Raw genomic sequence first — 21,361 nt, 5'->3', positions numbered from 1 at the left:
TATAAACAATATACATCCAATTTCTTGTCGACTGTGTTTAAAGCTATTTCTGTTCTTTCTTTTTTAACAAAATACTGATGACCTTTTTACTTTCTCTATTTTTGTTCTACAAAACATAAATTGATGGAAATAGTTAGCACAGACAGCTTCAATTGGTAAAATGTTGAAAGTAGAAGTTCTTTATAGAATAGCCGTAGATTGACTCCAACTAGCGTTTGTCTTTCTCGAGGAGCAGACTTATGGAATCTAATATGTAGGTGAATTGTACTTCACATGTGACAGACTGCGCATTTTAAGCTCCAACGAGCGCACAATCTAACAATCATCTGAAGCAGTTGTTTCTAAATATGTCAAAGTTTGAGTTTTACAAATCGTTACCAAAAGCTAGTTTCCAAAATTTAATATTTCATGCCTAGAAAATCAGTGCTATGTTTGCTTAATCTTATGTTAACAAGAGTTTTCAACTATGAAACAATTATTTCAGAAAAAATTATTTCAGAAGTAGATTAACAGACAAGCATTTAGCCTCGTTCCTTAAAATAAGCACATCTCACATCGAACCTCAATATAGGGAACTTTTGAAAATGAAATCGCAATTTCATTCATCTCATTAAATATTTATTTCGTGTTCCGAGNTTTTTTTTTTTTTTTTTTTTTTTAAATTTTGAAGTTTTCACTTGGCCCACCAAAAAAAAATTTTTCTCGATTTTTTGCCCGCGACCAAAAAAGTTTGCTCATCCCTGACCTAAACAGACAAATTAAGCCACAAACGTCATGGCAATGTCGCAAGCGCCATTTTCATGATTAGCGTCATATCATTTTAAAACATATAGGTGGCAATTGGCCTCCACTTACACTGTTATAATTATTGCTGTTCGTATCTCATTTGCTGGTGTGGTGGCTGGTTCATGTCATGCGCCTCAGCAAAGAGTGGCGGTATCTTGACGAGTTCAAAATTTAAATTCACCCTGAACCAATTGAGGTGTTCTTCGTGCTTTGCGCCAAGTGATCTCAACTCCGGCAACTTCATCATGAGCATGGGAAAGGTGTTCGGTTCTCCAGGGTGGCTTTTTGCAACCTGGATTTTCAGAGCCTCCGTGACTTTCTCTTGCATCTGGTCTATCATCTTGTAATTATCGACATTCGATCGCTCTGAAATAGAAGAAAATTGCTCGTTAAAAATACTGTGATAAATGAAGATCTTAAATCTTCGCAAGTTAACATTTTAAATCTTTGGACATTGATATACATTGATATCGTTAAATATAAAATTTTGTCATTCCAAATCATTGAAAAGAATGGCGTTCGAATTATTCAAAAGTACAGCAATTAAATTATTGCAAATAGGAGCATTTGAGCTGCAATGGATCAGGGGATAGAGCGTTCGCCTTCCAATGAGGCGAACCGGGTTCAAATCCCAGTCGATATAAATTCCGCATCCGGCTTGCACCGACAACAGTGCTGATGTAAAACATCCTCAGTGGTAGACGGATCATGGGTTAGAGTCCTCCTGCCGTCAGGCTAACCGTGAGAAGTTTTCGTGGTTTTCATCTCCCTGTAACGCAAATGTGTAGTCGTATACCCTAAAATCGCGTCACTGTTCAAAGATGATTATAAAATAAAATGAGAGCATTTAAATGTTTGAAAGTCAGCTATTAAATCTTTTGTTCTTGAAGAGTTTAGTTTACGAATTGTGGCATTTAAATCCTTGAGAATTAACTGTTTAAATTTTTAGAGGTTGAAGCACATAACGTGAGTATTTAGTATTTTTCTTTGTGAATATTTTAATCTTTACGAATTGTAACGTTTAAAAAATTTTGGCTTTATATCATTGCAAAACGAAGGATTTGAACTATTGTGAGTTAAAACCGTTTAAAATCTTTGCAACTTGAAACACGTAAATTTTTCGATATTTATTTGTAGATAAAAGGATCGGAAAATGAATGGATAATTATTATTAGCTATTTTTCGATCATTTCCACATGATTTTTCCAACTTCGGTATTTTTAATACGATAATATTGCGACTCCCGAAGTTCGAATTTGAGTAATCACTTTTTGATGCGTCTGATTCATAGCTATTCTGTCGTTAATTCACGTTAATTCTGTCGTCAATTTTCTAATCGTTTTCTAAGCAGTTATTTAAGCTATTTTTTGTCTTTACGGCATTATTGACATGGTCAGCCAAATTCCGATATTCTTAATACAATATTAATAAGACACGTGAATATAGAAATTTGAGTTAAAATTTTCTGGCCTACTTAATTTGTAACTATCCCGTTATCGATTTTTAGATTGTTTCTCAGAATCATTTTTATGCCAATTCAACATGGTTTTTTAAATGTCGATTTTTTAATACGATGTTTCAATACTTGAATTTCGAAATTAAGTAATCACTTTTTGACTCTCTTTATTGGCGACTAATTCCATGGTTTATCTACGTCAGCGATTCCCAAACGATGTTCAAAGGAACACTAGGGTTCCGTGAAAGAGTTAGACCCGTTTCGTGGGTTAGTACTTTTTATAATTACAGATTAGTTTTGAATCCTTTCATTATATTTAGATCCAACCAGTTATTCATAATTTATTTAATCTTTCGGTTGCCTTTATGAAATTATTTCAAGTAAAATGCCAATGAAATAGAAATGGAATTTTTTGAACGAAAATATAATATATCGAATAACATTATACATAATTAAATTAACTTAGAAATGAGCACGCAATTGTAAAAAATTGCTTTAATATTCCTCATCGCGCTTTTCAAATCAAAATGAAATAACATAATTTTTTAATTAAGAAATATGTTTCCTTAATAGCCATCTTCACCCTTTATAGTAGTTCTTTTAAGTTTTATTTCGAAGAAAACCATAATTCTGCTTATTTTATTTATTTTCAGCTTATGCATATAAACCTAAAACAAACTCAGACTAGACATAGCACAAGGACTATAAATTTAACTGTCAGACATAAAATATAATTTAAAATTATTAAAGATTAAACGATGAAAAATCTTCATACATCTAATTAAATATTTTAAATATATATTTATAGGTTATAATAACGTTTACAATTACTTTAACTTTATTTGTAATATGGGGGTTCCGTCAAAAAAAGAAATGGTTAATTATTTAGGGTTCCACAGACGAAAGAAATTGGGAACCGATGATCTATGTCATTTTCTAACAATTTTTTTTTGCAGTTATTTTTTGTTCTTACTGTTTTCTACACATGGTTTTTCAAATAATGATATTTTGAACATGATGTTTATGAACACGTGAATTTAAAATTAGTCTTATCATTTTTTAACGCGCTTATTTTGTAACTATATACCGTCGTAATCGTTTCTAATCATTTTCTGGAGTTACTTTACTTTCGGCCCGGCAATTTCCACATCGTTTTTAAAACCTCGATATTTAAATACAATATTCTGAATTGCGCGTTTGAGTATTTAAACTTCCACACAAGTATAAATATTTAATATTTTCTATTCAATGATGGTTTCATTGCAATAAGTCACACAGATTATGCTGAATTTTCTGCACCAGAAAACGCATTGCGACACCGCATTAAAAATTGTTTGTATGAATCCTGATTTTGCTACTAGTATTTTTTAGCTACTGATTTTGAGAAATGAAAACATGCCCTGAAGGTAGGGATTAAAACTTTTACCGTTACGCCTATTATAAATTCAAAGAAAATGGAAGATTGTAGTAGATGATTAAGATAAAGCATTTCTTAGGGAAATATTTAAGTGCTTCTATTAGTATATGTAAGTAATTAATAAAACTACTTCAATAGCCGTAACGTGTTAAATCGTGCATAATAAAGTAAACAATGTCCAGAGATCCAAAGTGAAATTGAGTTGAAGTAATACTTACCTGATGTAAGTAGTACTATTGCAGAAAAAAGAGCAATCTCGGAGTCACTTAGTTCTAGGCTATTGAGTGACGTCATGAAGTTGAACAGAGACAAAGCAAACTCGTACTGTAAAGAGATAAAAAGAACTTTGCAATGATAATTTGAAATAAACGAAAAGAAAATGGCTTTAAGTTACCTTAACCCCTTAACGATCGGCTAATTTTTAAGAAAATGGTCATAAAAGTGTCTATTTTTTTGGCTTTTATATTTGTATTATGTATTTGATTAGTGCTGCAACCAGTTTAAAACAAACTAACTATCTACAATTACCTTTAAAATATCCTGGTACTGTCATCTTGTGTGTAAAATGAGAAATAAGACGTTTTCCGGGCAAAAGAAATGATTTAGTTTTATTCTTATTGGCGCGTTACTACTGAACACTCCTGCCCGTCAATATCACGGGAGCGAGAAATAGAGGGCGAAATCTCACCCCGTCATTTTCACGGGAGCGAGAAGGAAGGGGCTAATGAGAAAAGATTTAAATTTCACGCAAATAAATCTTTCAATCGAAGTACTTGCAGTTATAGTAAAGAACGCCCAGAAAGAATTTTTTTTAAAAAATTTTATAAAGAATATTCATTAATGTAATTCTGAGGAAAATCTGCAGGGATTCAAGACACGTGAACTTAGGGAGAAATTAAGCGAAGTAATAAATTGTGTATCAACGGAAACAAGTAGAGTTAAATTATGATTTGGAAATGATTATAGGAATTTATGATGAAGAGCAAAAAATTTGCATTCTATATTCTGGATAAAATTACTAAACTAAGCAATAATAATGGAAAATTTTTAACAAAAAAATTGCGCTTTTCTACACGAAATTTGAGATATATATTATTTTAAAGTGTTTACTTTAAGCATTAATTTAACCCTTGATAATGTAACAACTTCATTTGATTAAAAAAATATGATGGCAAAAGTCGACATGCTTTGAGCTCTCAAAAAAAAGAGCCTATTCTCAAGACTTGTCAGATGATTCAATTAATTTAACCATCAGCGACTGGTGACAGTAAGCAGACAATCAACAGCAAAAGGTTTAAGCGGACGACACGAGAAATAAAATTACATAATGCAATAAATTATGCATCTAGAATAGAAATTTGACGAAAACGTGTTCGAAGAATGTTAATGATGAACAAAGAAGAATTTAATTTTTCCATTCAGAATGAACTTACATTTTACAATAAGAATAAAACATTTCATACATGAAATAAATTACATGGTATTTATATTTTAAACTTAGGAAAAATTTCAAAAAAAAGTTAGCTTAGAACATAGAGTTATCATTTACAATTCGTAACACACAGACTTATGTTATCTTTCTACTTATATTTGAAATTTAGACGAAATTCCTGTCTCTAAAAGAACTTATGACAAAAAATGGTTTATCTAGATTTTAGATTCAGAATAAACTTATATTAAGTAGAAAGTTTCTGCAGGTACATATGGAAACATCAATTAAAAAAAAACATTACGCAATAAAAATAATGCATGCAATAAACTGAGTAGTATCGATATTTGATATATTGATAACTAAAATTTCTTCAAGTGTTAACTTCGAACATTGTAATATCTTACATCTAAAGTTCACGTCAACAAATTTAGAGCTTTCATTATAATAAATAAATATTTGAAATTAAGTAGAGCATTTTGCGTCTGAATCATCATGAGACAAACAATGGTGAATGTAGATTCTGAAAGACCTTACATTATGCAACAAGTGGAAAGTCTCAGAAAAACTTATGTAGAATCATTTAATATAGAAATTTATGTAGAATCATGGAATGTAGAAGCTTATGCAGAATTATGTAATGTTATGTAGAATCAACAATTTTTCTTTCGGAATTAACTTTCATCAAGTAATAAGTAAAAAACCTTTGAAAGAACTTATGATAGGTATTGATGAATCTAGAGTTTAGATTCAGAATGAGCTTACATTATACAATAAATAAAAAGCCTCAGTAAGAACGTATATGAAGGGTATAGGTGAATCTAGAGTTTAGATTTAGAATAAACTTACATAAAAAAGTCTCAGTAAGAACGTATATGATGGATATTGGGGAATCTGAATTTTAGATTTAGAATAAACTTACTTAAAAATGTCTCAGTAAGAACGTACATGATGGGTATTGGGGAATCTGAATTTTAGATTTAGAATAAACTTACATAAAAAAGTTTCAGTAAGAACGTATATGATGGGTATTGGTGAATTTATGTTTTTAATAGATATGAATTTACCAGCGGAATTCAGAAGTTTGAATAATATGGTACCTGGTGCTTTCTTATTTTCTTATTAAATTTTGAAATGAAAATAAATTACTGTAATTTTACTCACACTGTAATTTTTTTATGAAACATAAAATTTTTTTTTATATAAATAAGAAGGAACGTAAGTCCATAGTAGAAATAATAGAACCACCGTAGTATTCGTGATTAAAGTGCACACCAAACTATAAATAATTCAAATATGAAATAGAATGAAAATTACATCAAACATCAGTTCAACTTGTTGTCGAGTGATGTAGGTGCCGTCCGAGAAAGTGATGGTATTGTCTGCGATTAGCCTAGATGCATGCACCACCCAGATCTCGAAGAATCCCTTCTTGATAAGTCTTAGTTGGTCGTCCTGAGTTAGGCTTAGGAAACTGGGCACTTTCTTGGCGAATTCCACCTGCCTCTGAATGGAAGGTGTGAGAGCAGCCGCAAAATGTTGCCACATAATGATCTTCTGATGCTCCAGGCTGTCTGGCAAGGCTATTTGTGTCTGGCCATCATTCCCATTGCCTGTGTGGAACTCGTCGAGACTCTACAACACAAAGAAGTCATTTTAAGACCTGCTCTAAAAAAGACGCATCAGTCATTTGCTTTTGGAATAAAATCTGTTAGTGATTTACAATGATTATTTGATCCAAAAAAAACCTATTAGAGTTTATGTATCAATAATTTGCTCTCTGAAGACCCGTTAGTAATTATACATCAGCAATTTGCTCTTGGAAGAAAACCTGTTGGTGATTTGCATTAATTATTTGATCCAAAGAAAAGACCTATTATTTTTTATGCATCAATCATTTGCTCTTGGATTAAGACCTGTTAGTGATTTACATTGATTATTTGATCCAAAAAAAAAAGATTAGTGTTTATACGTCAATAATTTGCTCTTGGAAGACCTGTTAGTAAATATGCAACAACAGTTTGATCTTGGAAGAAGACCTGTTAGTAAATATGCAACAGCAATTTGATCTTGGAAGAAGACTTGTTAGTAAATATGCAACAGCAATTTGCTCTTGAAAGAAGACCTGTCAGTGATTTACATTAATTATTTGATCCAAACGAAGAAGAAAAAGACCTATTTGTGATAATGCATTTACTCTTGGAATAAGACCTGTTAGTGATTTAGATTGATTATTTAATTAAAAAAAGACCTGTTTGTGAAGGCGTCAATCATTTTCTCTTGGAAGAAGACTTGTTAGTGAGTTTCATAATTTGATCCAAAAATTAAAAAAAAAAACACTTCCTATTAGGGATTATACACCAGGCATTTGCTCATGAAAGACCTTAGTGATTTCCATTAATTTTTTGATTTAAATAAAAGACCTATTAGTGATATGATAGACCTATTAGAGCATTAATGTTTTACACCAGGAAATAGACCTACTAGTGAATAGCATTAATTACTTCCTCTAAAAATTATTTATGTCTTTTGTATTAATTACTCGCTCTAAGAAAAAGACCTAACAGGGATTTGCATTAATTATTTGCTTTGAAAAAGAATTAGTGATTCACTTTCATTACTTGTTCTAGAAAAAAAGACACCTATCTCAGTTGAAAAGAAAGTTGAAACTTAAGTGGAAATATACAGTCTATAATGTGAAAAACTTTTTACAAAATCGAGTATACCTATAATAGTTATTTACATCAATTATTTTTTCTAAAAAATAATTAGTGATTCGATTTAATTACTTGCACCAGAAGGCTCTTTTTCGGTACTATCAAAGGAGTGTGAAGGGAAAGGGAAAACGTAGAATTTTTGATAAGTAAACAAATAACTGGTATTATACTTTTGCTTGTAAATAAATCTTTAAAAAAATGTCTTTGTTTTAGCACAATTTAAGTAAGAACAATTTTTTAACATCACCTACATTAATTTTCATCAGTTACAAGCAAAAAAAAAAGTAAATTAAAAAAAAATCTGATAATTTTTTTTCTTTTATTTGATCTTTTCATTTATTAAAATTTTTGTAAAGATACTTATATAGATATAAAGATTATAAAACTAATCTTTATAGATATAAAGATTATGAAAAAGGATACTTACAAATATTGCAGGTTTCCTCACGAGTCCCCTCGTCTTTAATTCAGAATAATCGCAATTGGAGTGATAAGCTTGTGCAATGGTCAGTGTCATATCGTACATGGCTAGTTCCTTGCTTTCGATATCCCTAATAGACTGGTCAGCTTCAGATTGGGTCACTCTGCTCTCTTCCATACGTTCTCTCGTCCTCTTCGGAACACGACCATATCGAACAGCTGAAAGAAGGATTTATTATCATTCAATAAATATCGCCAAGGGTTCGATTTCCCTTTTTTTATAGTTCATACATAGCTGCCAACATGAATAGGAAAAAATCCAGTAGACTTTATGAAGTAATATAAATTTCATGATATCTGTTGCAAAATATACTAAATATTTTACATATAGGCAATTTTAGAGATTTTTATTGTCATCAAAATATAAAAACTTATTGCACTAATAACTATAAATGGCCAACAATATTTTCCATTTACGATTGACATTAAATGAACTTGAATTCGAAATGTTAATTCATAAAATTGAATACTAATAGACAAGTATTTTCTTATTGATAGTTAAAAAGACTTTCTAATTATTTTAAAAAGGGAGATCTGAATAAAAATAAACTAAAAATTTTAGAACAAAAAAGGAAGAAAAAAATGCTTTAAAAGGGTTACTATAATTGAGACTCGTTTCATTATGTGAGTTAGCAATATTTATTTAAATATCTAAGAAAGCAACAAATTGTGTAAAAATTCTATTTCAATAGGAATTTTTTTTTTTTTTAGGAAACTTACTCAATTTCTGCAAGAAACTTTTTATATTTGCAAAACTTATTTTTGTTTTAGTACTTTTATTTCAAATATCAATTAGTTTAAAATATTGAAATCGTTATTAAAACTCTGAGATTTATAAATGCTGGTTATAAGCATATGTTAACTTAGGAAACTAAATTTAAAATTTGCAAAATTTGTAATTTGAAAAGATACAATCATTTAACAAAAATAACGAACATATTTTAAAATTTTTTGACTGTTGGCTAACATGTTTTGAATCATTGATAATGTATCTCACCTTATTATGTTAGAAAATGGTTATTTGATTAATAATAAATAATAATAATTAAGGATATTATTTATTTATTTATAATTATAAATAAGTTTAAAAAAACTTGGTTAAGTGTGATTTAAATGTTTTATTTATAGCTAATAAGGAGGATCACTTTTACTTGAAAACCTTAAATACTGTGTTAACCTATTTTAACCAATTAAATATTAGCGTTATTATGTTAATATGATAAATATGATTTTTACTTAATTTCTTTTTATAATTTTATTTAACAATACTAACTGAAGTCGTTAATAATTTAAACTTTTATTAAGGTTGAATCAAGTTTAATGGTTTACTTTTGAGTCAGTTTTTCCGATTAAATAAAATGCATTTGCAAAAGGAAAAAAAATATTTTGAGAATGAAATTTTTTTTTTGTGTGATAAAAAAATTGCATTTAACCTTTTGTTAAATACATCGAACATTTTACTAAAAAAAAAACTAGTTTAAAGGATTAGATAGATTTAATTAAATAAAATCTTTTAAGAAACTAAAATGCAAAGTAACAAGTAATTTTTATAGATAACAGAGCAAAACAATTTTGTGTAAGGTTTATTTTCGCTATAAATAGGTCTTTAAATGCATTTATAATTAATTCAACATATTTTTACATATTACACATTAAACGCATCACGAAACATATGTTATACATTAAAGCATATTTTCTAGAGAAAATAAAAAAAAAAATTTGTTGTTAAACTACTGCGCGATCAGGAGTCTAGATAAGTTTTGAATTAGTATACGTTTTGTATTCTTAGATGGCGCCACCACTGAAATGATGACTATTAAGTACTCAAATCAGTTTGTATTCAATCTCACCAATTATCTTTTTAAAACTTTTTTCATTTCATTTATTTATTTTATTTTATTTATTTATTTACTTAATATTATTTTATTTTATTTATAAATTCTTTTTTTGACTATATGAAATATTCAAAATTTGCCTACAAACAATTTTTATTATTGCATTAAAAAAAGTTTTATGAGGGAAGATTGAGAAAAATAAGTAGTAATCAGAACAATGAGAAAATAGAGAAAAATTAAGAGAAATATGTCGAGATGTAATCAATTGAAACGTACAAATGTCATAATTGAAATCGATGTAACTGACAGTAAAGCAGATCTCATTTAAATGAATTTATTTCAATTGAAAATCTTATATAACAGAATTAAAGGGAAATTTTAAGTAAAGCTAAGTAAGTAAAGCTAATAAATAATGTAAATCTTAGAAATTCCGTGTACCAAAATGCATCCCAAATACCAAAATCAGACATTGCATTAACTTCATGACATACAAAAACTTGATGATTCTAAGATTATTATTTTTTTTTACATAGTTTCTTGAAACACTATTAATGCGAGTGTCTTTTTGTTTATTCTACAAATAAATTATACAAATAAAATTCTACAAATAAAAATAAGGTCGATAACACATATGCTCACACGTTTTATAGTTTTAAGAATTATCAACGCTCTACTTGTTATACTGTTTCGACTTTATCTTATTAAAGTTTTGTTAATCGTACTAAGAAGGAACTAACTATACATAAAAGTAATTTCGTAATTTTAGAATTTTAGAGTCTTGCAAGACTCTAGATTTTTTGTAAAAAAAATTCGGTGAGAAATATTAATTTAAAATTTTTTTTTAAAATTGGTAATACTTAATAGTTTGATATTAAGAAAATCAGGTAGATAAAAATAAGAGTTATAGTAAATATATTAAATGAATATTTAACACCAGTGATGTCAAAACGAGTGACACTTTTTTCTCCTCAATTTTTAATGCATTAGTAAAATAGCTTCACTGTGCTAAAACTACAAGCGCAGCAAAAACACTTTTACAGATGTATTTTACTTCTTCGTAAAAGTCATATGTAAAAGTGCCGTTGCGACTTCTCAAAGAACTGTTTTTCGGGACAATTTTTCAAAGTAAATGAGTATTATTTGCTAAAAAATAGTTTTACTTCTGCGCAACAGAGGTTTTCGTAAATTAATCCAATATTTTTAATTTAAATATGCTATGTTTGGGAATAATACTGACATCTTTAGGAACTTTTCAGTTTTAAAACATTAAAAAAATAATATAAAAAAAAGAGTTTTTATTTTTTTTTTAAAAAGTTCATTATCTATTAAAACTTTTTTCTTTCCTTTCTTGCTAAATGTCTTCTGACGAGAAAAGAAAGTACTAGATAATTGAAACATTAAATGCAACTTTTGCACACAGTATATCAGAATACGATATGTAAAAAGCATTTTTCTGAAATTAGTTTTTGATATTTTACCAACTATGATTAAATCTAACATGGGTGAACAAGTAAATTCCCTTCGTTTTTTTTTTATTTGTTAATTTTTTTTTTAGAAGAACCTGTCAATAAATGTTTTTATCATTATGTTTTAGATTATTCAAAACAGGATATCTTAAAAAGAATTTAAAGAAGATATAAAAAATCATGGATTCTGTATGAACAACAGGATCTATGTTGTTGTTGCAGCTATTTTACGTTTATTTTCCGATCATTATACTTCGAGTTGAGAGAAATAGCATTTTTGACACCTCCTTTTTGCTTGTAAACAAGGTTCTAAGGCTTTTAAAGCTGCTCTTGATATTTGTGCTGTGCGTGAAAAGGCTACCATAGCTGAATGATTAATGTTCGCAATTGGTTTGTCAAGTTCAAAATTTGAAATTTTTACCTGATGCTCCCACAGTTTAAACTTTTTAAAAATTCTTTTCTTAAAAAAATATTTAGTTGTCGAGCAAATATATAAGATTCATTGTAACACTTTTAAGTGTTGATCAAGTAGCATAATGTTTAAACTCTTCTTACTTTAATTATTATTATACCATTGTCACTTTATAATTTTTCCGGTACCATGACGATGTTCTTTAGTGTACATCATACGAGGTCTCTTTTTAGATATTTCATTCACTTTTCTTGATTTTTTTTTCTCCTTTCAATATAATAAAGCATTTTCTATTTTTGATAAACATTAATATTTGCTAAAATAATCATAAAAAATAGACAGATTCATAGATTTTTGAATTGAATAATTATTTAACTCCTCCCCGCATAGCATGTTTAGGATACTCACAGTCCCTAGACATTCCAACGTCTAGACATTTCTTGAATCGGCAGAATTGACACCGATTTCTGTTAAGTCGTATAACAAGGCATTTCTCGTCTCTCAGGCATCTGTACTCAATTTTCTTTTGTATACTTCGACGGAAGAAGCCCTAAAAGATAAATAAAAAATTAAAATTAAATTATTGGAATATATTAATATATAATAGCTTAATACTTCACAGCATAATAATTGAAAAAGCATAACTTAATATTATCTGACTAAAAACTTCATTCACTTCAAAAATGTATAAATAGGAAATAGGAGTCAGCATGTTTTAAGCTCTCAAAAGCAGACACCCATTTTCAAGTCTTGCAAGACTTGAATGAGAAGAAAGAAAAGTGATTTTAAATATAAAATGATAAGTTGCCAACGAAAAATGAAAAAAAATAAAGGTGAGGAACTAGGCTAGAAAAGCCATTGCAACTGAGAAAAAAAAAACAGAACGAGAAAAACTACAGTTGCCAAGAAGGGCCAAGTTAGGTAAAATGCATTTCCACGCGGCAAGGAACTAATATCGTTTACAAGGGAATCATCATTCATATGAATAAAACAAACACTTGAAGCATGTCGACTGTTATTTCCTATTTAAAAAAGTTCGAAGCGAACGAAGTTTTCAAATCAGATGCATATGGTTTCAGTTTCCTGGGATTATTTATTTAATAACTTGATATTCTAAAAAATTATTTATTAATGAACTAAAATTACAAATTTAACTCAGAAACTTGAATGTACAAAAAATGATTGATTGCATTAAACTTATTTAAATACGCTAAAAATAATTACCGCTCTCAAAATAATTAAATACACTAAAAATAACACAAATTATTTGATACAATACGGTATAATATTTGAATAAACGATAGGAAAAGAATAACGAAAAAATAATTTAGTGTACTAAAAAATAATTTAGTGTACTAAAAAATAATAAACGTTTACTCTAAAAGTAATTTATAACACTGAAAATAATTAAATACTCTTAAAAATAACATAAATATTAAGGAATATTCCATTAAGGTATAGTGCAAAAACATATTTTAATATTCTGATAAATAATAAATTATTACGCTAAAAATAATAAATTTATATGAGAAAAAATAATTGAATGCAATAAAAATAACTTTATACACTACAAATAAGATAAAATAATTTAACACACTAATCATACTAACTCAATATACCAAAAAATAATTTTTGGGTATGCAGTATACGAATTCTAAATCATAATTTAAGAAATATGACTAAAATTACCTGAGTTTTACTAAGAAAATAATTTTTCAATGCAAGAAAAAAAAATTTTACTACACACACAAAAAATAGTAGTTATTAGATATCTTAAAATTAATTTAATATAAAAACAATTTACTGCTTGAAATTTTTTTACTCTGAAATGAAATCTTCATATTTCATAGACACATTTAGCATTGGGAAAATTTCTTTAATATAGTTGTTAGTTAACTAATATTATAAGTTGATATCAACTTCCATATTGTATTAATTCGCTTCATCTGAATTTCAGTTAATGTTAACAGTAGTGTAAAAAAAGTTCAGCTATTATACAAGCAGGGTCCTTTAAACTTTTTTGCTCATCCAAAAATATTTCATTTAATAGCTCCTGTTTCAAAAACAATTTTTTAAAGCAAAAATGTGACGTAATTATAGCATTGATACATTGTTCGACTTTATAAGATAAGAGGTACCACCCCTGATCGCTCTGCTTACCAACCCCCGTAATTCTGTGTCCCTCTCTATTAATTTTTTCATAAAAGTCGATAATTTTTACAAAAATTAAAGAACATGTTAATAACGTATATAAATGCTATAATTTTATGTTAGAACATTTTGTTAATGTTTTTATCGTAATGAAATGTACGATTTCCTAAATTTTAAAAATAATCAAGAACAATACATGAAAAGAAAAGAAAATAAATTTTGTGTGAAATAATAATACGAATTAAAAGAGAAGCCATTTTGTTCGCTAACAAGACTTATATCATTATCATAGAAGATTGTTTTTATCCCTATTGTTTTAAGATTTTTATAATTTTAAAAACTTTAATATGAATGTTAAGTTCTATATGTGGAAACATGTAATCTATATCTCCATTTTGTCATTTTCGACATCAATTTAAATGGGAGCTTATAAAATAAAGATTTCGAGAGAGAAAAAATTCCCTACAACAATGGATTCATTATTTGAAGCAAAAAACGTAGTAAAAAACTATAGAAAACAGCGGATTTAAAATTGTAAAAAACTTCGAAACAAATTGAAATTTCGGAAAAGAACTTACATAAATAAAAAAGGTCCTTATCGCAACTCAAATTACATTTTTGCAAGTTGCAGAATGGCCCACATGGTATTTTCTTCTTTTTTTTTTTTTTACTGTAACAGTTAGTAATTCTCGAACAAAATAAAAATGTTTTTCATGGAACCCCCTGTGTATTTATAAACACGTCTTCGTAATTTAAAGTTTCTAAGTTTTTGAGCAGCAAAACAAAATATAACGCAAATTTGAACATCAAATTAGAATAACTAACATCGGTGTCCTTAACGATTTCTAAATATTGAGAGAATTATAAAATGTCTATCTTTAAAAACGAAACAATTGTAAATCAAAATAATCGTTTTAACATTTTGACACTCATTATTTAAAAAATATATAAATTTGCAACAAATCTAAGTATATTAACGTTGTGGATATTTCAATTAAAATTTTTTCGAAGAAAAGGTAAAAAGAAAGAACTTCATAACAAGCGAAGCATATAACTTTTAATTTTAATCCTCAAATATAATTCGTTTAGGAGTTTTTGGCTGAAAAAAGTGGAATAAAATTAAGGATTACGATAACTAAGGAATTTAGAAAAGGAAAAAATTTGCATTCCTGTTTTTTAAAAAAAATTAAATTAAACTTAATTAAAGATAGAAAGAATTTATTTTCAAGTATGTAACTGTTAAAACTTTTTTTTTAAAAAAATTTTGTATTTAATGTAGGGCATGAAAAAAAAATTTTCAAATTTTATAAAGCTAAATTGTAAATTCTAATAAACGCATTCTAAATAGATTTAATAAAAGAAAGACCCAAAAAAAATCTTATAATAGCGGTAATATTTAGTTGGTAAAAAGAGTGTAATTACATAAAAATTATTAAGTCAAGCAGAACTTCTTTCCCTCCGAAAAATGTTGAAACTTGTTTATTATTGGACACATAAGTCACATGTCAGAATGCTTAATTATGAAAAGGATTGACGTATCATCGATACATTTATTTCTCTCATGTTACCAAAAACTTGGGTATTTCTCTACCTAAATTGGCAACACATATAGTCCTCTAAATAACAATTCATGCTCTTAGGTTGTCTTAAATAATAATTTAAGTAGTGTTATATAATTAGTTATACGCTAAGTATTTATTTAGATTTATTTGGTTCGGCAATCAAGTTTTAAATTATTAGTAAAATTCAACACATTGAGGACTTAGACAATATCACGTATATCTCTTGAAAATAGTTAAAATTGCAATCAAACTACTTGGCTCTGGCAACACTTAGCATTCCTTTAATCTATAAGATAAATATTATAATGGTTGTATTTATAATAAAGGTTGTATTTTCTTTAAAATGGTCATGTATTATAAGATGAATATGATATATGAAATTTTTAGCAGAATCCGAATCCCTTTCCGTATATTAACACAAAAATAAAATAAATGTTAATAACTAGCTAATTTTATTCAGCATTTATATTTTATAAAATTTAAATTTCATTACTATAAACAAATAAGAAAGCCTTTAATTATTAACTTTAAAAAATAAAATCAACTATAATGAGCAGTTAAATGAGCATTAACAACTTTTTTATCTAAAACAAATTTATGAATTTCTCTAATAAAATAGAGATGCATTTCATTTTTTAAAAATTTCGAATAGCTTTAAGAACATTTTGTTTTCAAAGGATATTTCATTTCTTTAGAAAAAAAAAGAAACTAGTTTTTTAATACAAAAAAAAAAAAAAAACTTAGAAGACATTTTTGAAATTATATTCAAGANAACAAAAAAACTTTAAACATATAGTCGTTTTTTCTTTAATCATCATCCTATCCAAAAGCTCTTCTTTTTTATTTATATTATGCAGCGTTTTTATTCGCTTTAAAAATATTTCAGTTCATTTTTATTTTTTTATAAATAAAATATATACACAAGCTTAGAACAGAAAAAAGATGGCGAACATTGAAGATGGCGGCAAATACAAACAGACATGGCAAAGAAAAAATTACCGAACCAGAAAAGATAATATATCTTTGATGCGTTGTTTCTTTTGACATTTCTTTTGAAAGACTACCACTGGAGAGAAAAAAAATTCATGGAGTTAAAAAAGTTTTGCATTAAGAACCTTATCACGAAAGGTTTCAGGACATAAAAAAAGAACTTTTTTATATAGATATATATTAGTTTTTTTTCTCTCTTTTAAAGTATTTTACGAACCTAAACGAATTTGGAACGTGGTGAAAATGCTAAATAACAAAGTTGAGCAATTTTTCAAATGTCTTGCAAAAAACTTAATAAAAAAAATAGTTCCTATGAATCAAAATTGCATTAGACGCAGATGCATATGATGGATGTATATAAAAAAAATGAAACAAATATGCATTACTTAATAGTGAGATAACACATGACAAAACGCTATAGAAAATAAATAAAATGAATTTTTGAAAATAGCGATTTGGGATAAAACAGAAAGAATTGGGAAAAATAATCATGTCTTACTTCATTGTGATATAGCTAAAGAGAGCGATAGAAAATAATGAGATAAATATATTCCTTTAATAAATCAATTTTGAAAAAAAATGAATCAGAGAAGAAAGAGAAGGAAAAAATTGGAAAAAATTAGATGTTTTACAGACATGCCTTTCTAAATTGTAAAGTAACACAAAACAGTAAGATAATAGAAAAAAAATGAGACAAAAATGTTTTTTAATATGACAACTTCAAAATAAATAAATATTTAAACAAATAGAGAAAATAATAGAGAGAAATAATATGAATCAAAATTATATGCATAATAAAGAGATGAATATGATTACTAGATATGATAAATGAAACAAATATGTCTAACTTAAATTTGAAATAACGCATGACAGAAACCTAAATAAATCAGATAGACATATTTTATAAAAATGGAAATTTAAAAAAAAAAGATTAGAAGGAATCTAAAAAAAAACCCAACAAATCTTGTTCAATTTTGATGTAACGGAAAAGAAAAGGCTATGGGAAAAAATGAGACGAATGTATTCTTTAAATATGGAAATTCTGAAGGAAAAAAAAGAGTAAAAAAAGTAGAAAAGAAAGTAGAAAAAATATGTTTTACAAATATGTCTCCATCAATTGTGATATAACAGAAGCCTAAATGATAGTAGTAAAAAATTTGACGAATATATTGTTTTAATATAGAAACTTCAAAATAAATAAATTCGTGGACAAGAATTTTAAAAAATCCTATTAATCAAAATTATACATATTATAAAAAGGAAAATATTACGATGGCTGCGCATAATAAATGAAACAAACATATCTTAATTGTGATATGATGCAAAGAATATTTTTGACTCTTAACTTTAAGATATTGACTTTAAAAGTATTTTTTAAACAAATGTTTAGCAGTAGCAAATTTATTATTTGAAAGCAATTACAAATTTATCCTTTAAAACACAGAGCAATTATAAAGCTTTAACATTGCTATTTGTGTAAATGAAATTATTCTAATTTGAATACAGTTTAAAATAATAATTCCATGCAACGAGTAAAGTAATCGTCTGCAACGGTTGGTAGACGATAACGTTAAAAATAAGAGTACTCCTAAATTTATTAAAAAGGAATTCAATTCAATTAGATTTTAAATTAAGTTAAACTTAAAAGCACAATTAAAAAGATTTTTAAATAATTATTACTCCACATGAAATAAAAAATATTTTCAACTTTGATAATTGAAAATCTTCTGCGCAATGTTTTCAGTGCGAACATCTTAATTAAATTAATCGTTTAATCAAACAGGGATTCGTTCGTAAACATCAAGAGACTCGTTCTAAATTAAATCAGAAACCATCATTGAAGCGTTTTCAGTGACGAAACATATCAAGTGAATGATTCCATAAAACATGGCTGCTTCATTAGTCTGTCACGTGATATGTTGTTCCAAACAATGACAAGTTTATCGTCTGCCAGTGGGTAGCAGATGCTCTTAATTGAAAACCGTCTCTGAGGACACAATAAAGGGATTCAATTAATTACGACTTTCGTAACGGTGACCATAATGTCTTCGGAAAAAGCGGTTTTGGGGTCATTTTTTTTTATTTAATTGTCTGTAGTTTTCACTTTCAAAGATGAGAGGGAATTGAAAATCTTAGGAGAAATAAATTCCTTTATTAAAAAAAATAAGAAATATTAAGTAGTTTCCATTATTTTTATAATGAACGGTTAATTAAGAATTTAGTGATGTTATGGAAATGTTATTGTTTAATTAAATAAATCTTTTATTGAGGAAATTATGATAATTTTTTTTTATTTTGTTAGTTGTTATTATAAAAAAACAAAATCAAGTCAAAATTAAATGATACATAATTCATGAATTTTAAGAATTCAGTGTAGAAAAATACTTACAGCAAACCACCTAGTATAGAATATGGTAAATTAGATATTTTAAAGCATGCAATCTTACATTTTCATCCTTTACTTTTCACATTTACCATGACGTAAGATTTTCAATTGCCATACATAGGCTGAAGATTTTAAATTTCTATTGAATGAAGATTTTCAATTACCATAAGATTAAGATTTTCAATTACCATGTACTGAAAATTTTCAATTACCAAATACCGTTAAAAAAGATTCAATTACCAAATAATGTAGAGTTTTAATCACCATATTCTAAGATTTAATCACCATATAATGAAAGTTTTCAATCAATGTACATTGAAGAGTTTAAACTATCATATACTAAACATTTTAATTTACAGTATACTGAAGGTGGTTAAGTACAGTATATTAAAGATTTTCAATTATCAAATACTGAAGATTCATTGTTCAAAAATTTACTAAAAATTCAAAAACCGTATCTAAGCTAAATCTCAAAACACTGTATTCAAGAAACCAACCTCTATGCATGCATTTTACTTTTATGCTGAAAAGAGTGTGAAGTTTTTCGAATAAAATTCTCGAAAAAAAAATTACTATCTCAACATGTTAACCCGATACTTTTTTTCAGCTCACAATTAATGTTTCTTGAGCTTAAAATGACCGTTTTTTCGGTAACTTAAACTTTCAAACTTCACATATTTTTGAATAAGCTGTATAATATCGTTATCTATTTTTAGTATATCATTTTTCATATAATATCATTATCTATTTTCTATCGTTTTATATGGTTATACATTTTTAGAACCCCTTTCTTTTCTTATAATGTTGGATAACACATTATTAAATTATTGTTTATCAAATTGTTATTATTAAATTATTGTTTATTATCCATTATATTAGAGCCCCTCTCTTTCCTTATAATGTTGGATGACACATTATTAAATTATTGTTTATCAAATTGTTATTATTAAATTATTGTATATTATCCATTATTAGAGCCCCTTTCTTTTCTTATAATGTTGGATGACACTTTATTAAATTATTGTTTATCAATGAATGGGGACAAGGCAATTTTATTGTTTTCATTTTATTTCAGAAAATTCTAAATTTAAGCTATAAAAGGTAAACTAATTATACACTCTTTTTTAAACTAGTTAATTTACTGTAGATTCACAAAAAATAACTAACTTGAGAACGATATTTTTTCATATTTTTCATGGAATTATTGATTATAGATAAACAATGAACAACTATTCATTATCGTACGCATTTTCAATCGCATTAACAGAGGCGCAAATAATTTTAAACTAAAGATGAGAAAAATTCTCTTGCGAAATTGTTTTAAAATAAATTTTACCAATGAATAGTGAACACATTTTTAGACTTTTAAATAAACAGATTGATGCAAAAATAACTGCCAAATAACAAATAAAATATTGTTGAAATATCAAATATTATTGAAACAATATTGCTGAAACGACAAATATTATTGAAGAAATGTTCATGAAATGCGAAATATATCTGAATTATTATTGAATTGTCAAATATAATTGAAAAAATACTAGTGTTTTTTTTTAAAAAAATCATATTGTAGACGTGAAATATTTCAACATTTTTATTATTGAAAAACATCCTTCAAATGTTAAATCGTATTGAAAAAATATTTTCGTAATGAAAATACATTATTGTTGAAGTAAAACAAAGTTTAAAGTATAAAATGCTGAACTTATTATTTATATAATCTTTTGTAAATAGTTATCCATGCCTGAAATATTTTAATGTCGAATGTGAATGCATAAAAATTATTTTATTCATATTCATGAGAAACAAAAGTTATGTAAAATTTATAATTCCTAACCGCCTCTCCGCCTCAAAACCACCCTCCTTCATTTTAATACACTAATGTCTTTAATAAAAAAAAATTTAAAAAAAAAACGTACAATTAAGATTAACACGTAACGAAAACTAGGCTGTAAACACATTTTCCTGGCAAACATAAGAATTTTTTTCTCCTAATTCACTTTCACGCGTAATCATCAACTGCATAGAAAATCATAACCGTAACTTATAAGCGATTTTGCATTTAGAACATTTAGGTCATCGAATTCAATTCCCGCTCACGTCCGATTTAGATTCCGCTGGATGTAAATTTGCAAGCACAAAATCGTGAAAAGATCTGCTCTCCTTTAACTCTCTCTTGATGAAATATAAACATGTATGTAAACACATAAAAACAACATAAAAATGCTTATGGAACCTTTCTGAAATAGTTAACGTCACAATAACGTTGTTATG

General features: G+C 27.1%; 1 protein-coding gene across 2 annotated transcripts in view; it reads right to left on the bottom strand.

Annotated features, from left to right (window-relative positions):
* LOC107436527 (Ecdysone-induced protein 78C) overlaps nt 1-21,361 on the bottom strand; it is a 164,126-nt gene that overhangs the window by 3,709 nt on the left and 139,056 nt on the right. For both annotated transcript variants that reach the window (XM_016048288.4, XM_016048287.4), the window contains exons 3-7: nt 12,407-12,548; nt 8,233-8,444; nt 6,406-6,723; nt 3,878-3,983; nt 856-1,152 (exon numbers count right to left, since the gene is read on the bottom strand). In XM_016048288.4, coding sequence (XP_015903774.1) covers nt 866-1,152; nt 3,878-3,983; nt 6,406-6,723; nt 8,233-8,444; nt 12,407-12,548 — 1,065 coding nt within the window. In that variant the 3' untranslated portion in view covers nt 856-865. The remainder of the gene's footprint in view (nt 1-855; nt 1,153-3,877; nt 3,984-6,405; nt 6,724-8,232; nt 8,445-12,406; nt 12,549-21,361) is intronic.

The sequence above is a fragment of the Parasteatoda tepidariorum genome, chromosome 6 (assembly GCF_043381705.1).
Source record: "Parasteatoda tepidariorum isolate YZ-2023 chromosome 6, CAS_Ptep_4.0, whole genome shotgun sequence".
In the NCBI taxonomy this organism is placed as follows: domain Eukaryota; kingdom Metazoa; phylum Arthropoda; class Arachnida; order Araneae; family Theridiidae; genus Parasteatoda; species Parasteatoda tepidariorum.
The sequence above is the reverse complement of the archived record's forward strand: the minus strand, read 5'-3'. Positions and strand labels throughout refer to the sequence as shown.